The sequence below is a fragment of the Poecilia formosa genome, unplaced genomic scaffold, assembly GCF_000485575.1.
Source record: "Poecilia formosa unplaced genomic scaffold, Poecilia_formosa-5.1.2 Scaffold710, whole genome shotgun sequence".
Classification (NCBI taxonomy): Eukaryota; Metazoa; Chordata; class Actinopteri; order Cyprinodontiformes; family Poeciliidae; genus Poecilia; species Poecilia formosa.
In genome coordinates, this window is record NW_006800649.1 from 1,361 (window position 1) to 8,921 (window position 7,561).

Consider the following 7,561-nt stretch of genomic DNA (forward strand, 5'->3'; position numbering starts at 1 on the left):
TTTCTACTCGGTACATAAAAAAATAATCAATTCTTGAATATGAATGATGAGCTGCAGAGTAGAATGTAAAGTCCCTTTTTCTGAGGTTAAATTCGCGCCAAACGTCACTTATCCCCAGTTCTTTGATCATCTTCCTGATCTTCCTACCTGTGCTGCAGTTAACTCTGGGTTGTTTAGAGGCATCTTCTGAAGGATTCAGTCTTACATTAAAGTCTCCACCACAGACTACTAGTTATCATATCAAAGATATGTTTATGAAATGTCCACTCTGAACCTGGCGGGGCATACACATTGATAAAGGTAATGTCTTGTCCCTCTAGTCTGCCTGTTATATTATATCTACCCTCTTTGTCTTTATATTCCTGGCTCATCTCAAATGTGACCCTCTGGGACATAAAGGTTGCCACCCCCCTTCTACGACCTGATTTATGTGATGCACTAAATACCAGATTAAAGCCCATTCTTTTAAGTTTGCTATGCTCTTTCTCAGAGAGGTGAGTTTCCTTTTTTCCTAATAATTTCGCCCTTTTTATTGGGTTATGAACTCCTTTTACATTATAAGTTGTGATTCTAAGAGGTGATAATGAAGTCATGGATTGCATATTGCTGGATATTCAGAACGAGTAAAATAAATGACAACCCTAAGCTACCAAAACAAAGAACGACTGTGAACAATCCAAACATCTTAGCTTTGTAAAACAAGCTAACACACGTCCATTTAAAGACTCCCTTTTCTCTGGTCTTATAGTTTGTGAGCGATTTTGAGGGAAAACCAGCAGCTCTGTGGCTGCGAGGGGCCCTCTGGTGGCGTTACCTGGGTATAGCCTTCCATTTTCTCGGAAGCGCGGTCCCCGACTCCAATTAACATCAAAACTAAAAAAATAAATAAATGGTAATAATAATCCCTGGATATGTCCGCTCCTGTGGTTGTACTTATTCTCTTCTAAACTCGTCCAGTTTCTTCTTGTGTCCCTCCCGTGTTCCGTTCGGTCGTTGATCTTTATCATTCTTTCCCGACTTGGTCCACATCGTGCTCTTGATCTTGCCAACCCATGTCGTTGATGGCTGGATAACGGTGATCTGGAGGCCTCGATTCGCCATGTCTTTAGTTGCTTCAGCTGCAGAGTTGTAGACTCGCGTTGTTCTCGTAGAATACTCTCAACTTGGCCGGGAACGGTGTTTGGAATTTGTTTCCTTGAGGACCCGCTTCACTTCACTGTACTCACGTCGCCGTTTTAACACGTCTGGAGCATAATCGTGGTCCACTGTGACTTTTGTCCCCGCCACCGTGGAGCCTTTCTTTTGCCAGGCTCGTTTTAGTACTTTTACCTTAGACGTGCCGAACTTGACTATTATGGATCACGGGGGGCTTCAGGCGGAGCTCTGGGTCCCAGAGAGCGGTGAACTCTGTCAATGCTCAGGTCGAGTGATGTCGGAATGTCCAGTTTGTCTCGGAGTAGATTGTCTATGAAGGCTGAGATGGACGATGAGCCATCCTGAGAGCCCTCCGCGATGCCATGGAGCCTCAAATCTCCCCTCGAGTTCGTCTGGTACTTTACTTAGCTTCATAGCTCCTCCTCTTCGAGCTGCTGAATTCTGTTCTCCGCTTCTAATATGCGTGTCTCTGCCTTGTCCAGTCTTCTGTTTACATTCTTTATCTCCTCTTTAACCTCTCGGAAGCCCTCGCTATTTTCTCGACGTGATTCTCTTGGCTCTTGGAGAATAGTTTGTAGATTAGCTGTCTCGTTAGCCGCTAATGATGCTTCCGAGTCCGAGAGGCTAGCCATACCTTCTTCGTTCGTTTCTTCTTCTCTTAACATCGATTTTCGGGACAACGGAGTGCTCTTTGATTTGGATTTGGGCATTCCGGCTCACTTCTAAGTTTATTTTATATCCCGCATTTGTAAATAACCTCTTCTTTTTAGAATTTGTGGGGGAGCCACCTGGTTAAACTGTCGCCATCTTGCTTGCTCACCCGGAAGTCTATGATTTCTTTTGAGTTTCACTTTCATCTTTTTGTGCCTTGTAAACCGTTGTTTCTGGAAACTGCTTATTAACTGAATCTGTTAAAAGAAAAATAAGCAAAAAACATGTTTTGAATACGTTTTATAAATACTTTGGTTATTTTACCTGCTATAAGTCAATTATTGGCTAATTTTGTAAAACGCTTAACATTTTAGTGACAATGTGTTCATTAAAATATTGAGATAGAAACTTGATGTTTCTCCTGCCTGGGATGAAGCACACAGGTCATCATCATCATCATCATCATCTGCTGAGTTTCTACAGGATCTAGTAAATAATAAAAGCTAATTCTGTCTTGGTTTCATCCAGTTTTGTCCAGAAGTTCAGCAGGGAAACCAGCAACTTCTGAGGAAACAGATTAAATTCAGATCAGAAATAATTTTTAATCTCAAAGGGAAATTATTGTGACTCTCATTAACCAGCTGAGATCAATGAGCCTCAGAGAATCTGATGGTTTTAGATCTTCTGTGTATTAATTTAGATCCTTCAATAAACTAGTTATATATTATTTCATTAAGTTTTTATGGCTGTTCTGATAAAATATTTTCTCTATAAAAGTCAATAAGAGCAATTTTTATCATGAACACATTTTTTAAACATTTAAAATTGTCTTTAAAAACCGACCTTTGACCCTGATCCAGTCTTCCAGGTTCTGAGGGTTTCAGTGTTTTGAAGTTTCCGTTGGATGAATCTTCATGGATCTGAGCTCGTTGTTCTTCATCACACAGACCTAGACTCATCACTGGCTAGTTAAAGTCCAGTTTGACCTCTGACCTCTCTGCTCTCTGTTTTCTCTCCTTCAGATCAGAACAACGCGACAATCAAAGCTGAACCTGGAGAGAACGTCATTCTGACATGTAAAGATCCTGATCAGGGGAAAATCACAATCGCAGAGTGGAAGAGAACTGATCTGGGGACAGAATATGTCCTCCTGTACAAAGATAATCAACTTGATCCAGATGCCCAGCATCCATCTTACAGGGACCGAGTTGATCTGCTGCTAAATCAGTTGAGGAAAGGAGACGTGTCTCTGCTTCTGAAGGACACAACGACTAATGACAGCGGGACGTATGAATGTCGAATTGATACAGAAAAACATGTGGGGGAACTGATCAGCACCATCAGCCTCCAGGTTTCTCCTCCTCCTCCTCCAGGTGAGAGTTTGTCTCTGGATCAGAACCAGCAGCTTCCTGGTTCTGATCCAGATCAGATGATGATGATCTTCAGTCATCTCCTACCTGGTCAAACTAGAGGTTAAAGGTCACATATTTGATTAATCCTAACCTTTCAACTTTGATTCATGCCAATTGAATTTGATTGAATCTTTTACCTTTCAATATCCAACTATGTCCAAGTTATGTTGTGTAAAAATTAACCATCAAGCTGTTGGATGAAAATCAGGTTTATTTGTATCTTGTGAACAACAGATTATAAAAGATGGTTAATGATGAAGCAGCTCTGAAAGAAAAGCTCCACTTATTCCACAACAAATTACTACAACTAAAGATGTCTGTCAGAAAATAATCTGATAAGAAAAGTAAATAAACTAATAAAGAAGCCTGACAACATCCTGAAGCCTCAGACATGAGTGAAGCTAAAGACACAGTGGAGACGATGCTACAGAGATAATGCAACTGAGAAAGGATCATGCAGATGCTAATAATAAAGATACTTTAAGGGTTGAGTCGTCACTGACAGACGTTCTTGAGCGAACGACAAAACAAGAGCAGGAAATAACCAACACCAACCAGAGCGAGCGACACGGAGGACCAGCTGCTCCATGAGCTACGACTGATGCTACAGAGAGAAGCTAATCGCTCTGCTACATGTGAGGAACTGGAATCAGAGCGAGACGAAACAATCTACACATTTATGGAAGAGGGAGAAGAAAAGAACGACATGATTTCCTTCATAACTGACATGATGCCACCTCACTCAGACTACAGCAGGATCTCTGTGTAGAGAGGGATCAGTTTTAAGGTCATATGGACGCTCAATGGTTTTAGTTTTGGTGAATATATTAGTGATTTGAATAAAACAGACAATTACAAATGCACAATGAGAGACAAATTAACTCAAAATAAATCAATTCCAAGATCATAAAGTTGTCCTGTTTCCTAGCTCACCATCGTTAAATCCAAAAGAGGATCTGATCCATCAGGGGAGAAAAACCCGACCGAAAAGGCCAGAAAACCCATTTAGTGTTTTATCAAAAAACAATTATGTGCAAACACTCAAAGGAATATTAAATTCAAATGCAATTATTAAATTTCTAATAATTAAACTAAACATTTCAGTCAGGTTAAATTAACCATAATTTAAACAAAAAGAATATCCAGAACCGGTTCTGGTTCTATCAGCTTGTCATTCTGACTTTCTGTCAATATCAACCAATCAGAATCAGGTTGGACTGATCCAGATCATGTTCTGGTTACCAGGGCAACCACCTCCACCAATCAGATCTCTTCTAGTCAAACTTTGAATTAACCAGGTTTCCTGTCTGTTAAATCAGATTTAATGGAAAAAATCATCTGATTATTAAAATATTCTGTTATAACTCATTCGTCTTCATTTGTCTCCACAGAACAATTTCCATTCTGGGCCAAAGTTCTACTGGTTCTACTGGTTCCACTGGTTCTGGCTGCTGCTGCTGCAGGAGTTTCTGTTTATTTCTGGCTCCGTTGGAAACGAGGTGAGTCTCCAGAGCTGCATTACCCATAATGCCTTTGGTCAGTGTCTTCTCTCCTCCACATAGACATAATATAAGGATAGACCCTCATGGACCGCTCTCGCCTATTGTCGCTGAAGAGATTTAGGGCGGCCATCTTGGAGCGGTACTCCACTCCACTCAGCGTTATGTGTTTAGCAGCACAATGACGTATCAGNACACAACGACTAATGACAGCGGGACGTATGAATGTCGAATTGATACAGAAAAACATGTGGGGGAACTGATCAGCACCATCAGCCTCCAGGTTTCTCCTCCTCCTCCTCCAGGTGAGAGTTTGTCTCTGGATCAGAACCAGCAGCTTCCTGGTTCTGATCCAGATCAGATGATGATGATCTTCAGTCATCTCCTACCTGGTCAAACTAGAGGTTAAAGGTCACATATTTGATTAATCCTAACCTTTCAACTTTGATTCATGCCAATTGAATTTGATTGAATCTTTTACCTTTCAATATCCAACTATGTCCAAGTTATGTTGTGTAAAAATTAACCATCAAGCTGTTGGATGAAAATCAGGTTTATTTGTATCTTGTGAACAACAGATTATAAAAGATGGTTAATGATGAAGCAGCTCTGAAAGAAAAGCTCCACTTATTCCACAACAAATTACTACAACTAAAGATGTCTGTCAGAAAATAATCTGATAAGAAAAGTAAATAAACTAATAAAGAAGCCTGACAACATCCTGAAGCCTCAGACATGAGTGAAGCTAAAGACACAGTGGAGACGATGCTACAGAGATAATGCAACTGAGAAAGGATCATGCAGATGCTAATAATAAAGATACTTTAAGGGTTGAGTCGTCACTGACAGACGTTCTTGAGCGAACGACAAAACAAGAGCAGGAAATAACCAACACCAACCAGAGCGAGCGACACGGAGGACCAGCTGCTCCATGAGCTACGACTGATGCTACAGAGAGAAGCTAATCGCTCTGCTAAATGTGAGGAACTGGAATCAGAGCGAGACGAAACAATCTACACATTTATGGAAGAGGGAGAAGAAAAGAAGGACATGATTTCCTTCATAACTGACATGATGCCACCTCACTCAGACTACAGCAGGATCTCTGTGTAGAGAGCGATCAGTTTTAAGGTCATATGGACGCTCAATGGTTTTAGTTTTGGTGAATATATTAGTGATTTGAATAAAACAGACAGTTACAAATGCACAATGAGAGACAAATTAACTCAAAATAAATCAATTCCATGATCATAAAGTTCTTGTCCTGTTTCCTAGCTCACCATCGTTAAATCCAAAAGAGGATCTGATCCATCAGGGGGGAAAAACCCGACCGAAAAGGCCAGAAAACCCATTAATGTTCTATCAAAAAAACAATTATGTGCAAACACTCAAAGGAATATTAAATTCAAATGCAATTATTAAATTTCTAATAATTAAACTAAACATTTCAGTCAGGTTAAATTAACCATAATTTAAACAAAAAGAATATCCAGAACCAGTTCTGGATCAACTTGATCCAGAACCGGTTCTGGTTCTATCAGCTTGTCATTCTGACTTTCTATCAATATCAACCAATCAGAATCAGGTTGGACTGATCCAGATCATGTTCTGGTTACCAGGGCAACCAGCTCCACCAATCAGATCTCTTCGAGTCAAACTCTGAATCAACCAGTTTCCTCTCTGTTAAATCAGATTTAATGGAAAAAATCATCTGATTATTAAAATATTCTGTTATTAAAACTCCTCCATCTTCATTTGTCTCCACAGAACAATTTCCATTCTGGGCCATAGTTCTACTGGTTCTACTGGTTCCACTGGTTCTGGCTGCTGCTGCAGGAGTTTCATTTTATTTCTGGCTCCGTTGGAAACCAGGCAAGTCTCTAGAGCTGCATTACCCATAATGCCTTTGGTCAGGGTCTGCTCTCCTCCATAGCAGCTCCTGGTGCATTGTGGGTCAGCAGCTTCCTGTCTCTCTGTCAGCTTGAGGACAAACAGAACCTAAAGAGTCGGTGAGGATGGAGCAGAGCTTGGTGGGTTGCTGCCAGGCAGCAGCTGGTTCCACTTCTTCACCAGATCAGGGGACATGGACACATGTCTCTGTCCTCCAGGAGACAGAGAGACAGGGAGGAAACAGTCATGAGAACATCAGAGCTGCTGCTGTCTGTCCAACTCATCTTGTCCTCTGTTGTCTCTCAGTCCCAGAAAAGGTGGAGGTGGAACCATGGGAGGAGTCTGTCCTGCTGCCCTTTAAGGTCCCACATCGCCTGTGGTTCTGTAAATACAGACTGTCTGTGGCTAAAGTGGAGTGGAGGAATGTTAGAGACAACAGGAAGGTCCATGTGTATCAGAACGGTTCTGATCAGCCTGGAGAACAGGACGAGTTCTACAGAACCAGAACCAGGATGGATGAAAACCTGCTGAAGACTGGACTCCTCAGTCTGATTCTGAGACGACCCACTGATGGAGACGAGAACCTCTACAGCTGCAGCGTCTACAACAGGAAGGGAGACGTCCTGATGGAGAAACAAGTCTGGCTAAAGGTCAAAGGTCAGTGGTTTAAATGTATGTTTAGAGGTCAACCAGAGGAACTGTTTGGATCAGAACCAGTTCCATCTTTTTTCTCTGTTTGAACTGGATCGGTTCTGGTTCTGGTTGTGTCTCATTGACGAGTTAATATTGACATGTAGCTGGTTCTGATTCTGAACCATTCAACCTCTGACCTCCATCAGAACCCTGAATCCTTCCAGAACCCATCAGAACCGGGCCTCAGAGGTCCTGAACCTCCAGGTTCTCTTGGCTCCATCAACCCGTCCAGAACTCAGAGCTTCATGTCCATGTGGACTG

The 7,561-nt window shown here is 41.6% G+C and overlaps 1 protein-coding gene across 1 annotated transcript in view; it reads left to right on the forward strand.

Moving 5' to 3' along the window:
* Positions 1–2,791: 2,791 nt before the first annotated feature.
* The window catches only part of LOC103131031 (uncharacterized), a gene marked incomplete at its 5' end in the record, with an annotated part of 123,360 nt that continues 118,590 nt past the window's right edge, over positions 2,792–7,561 (forward strand). The window contains 3 exons of the mRNA XM_016666345.1: positions 2,792–3,179; positions 4,610–4,717; positions 6,914–7,264. Of these exons, the coding sequence (XP_016521831.1) occupies positions 2,792–3,179; positions 4,610–4,717; positions 6,914–7,264 (847 nt within the window). The remainder of the gene's footprint in view (positions 3,180–4,609; positions 4,718–6,913; positions 7,265–7,561) is intronic.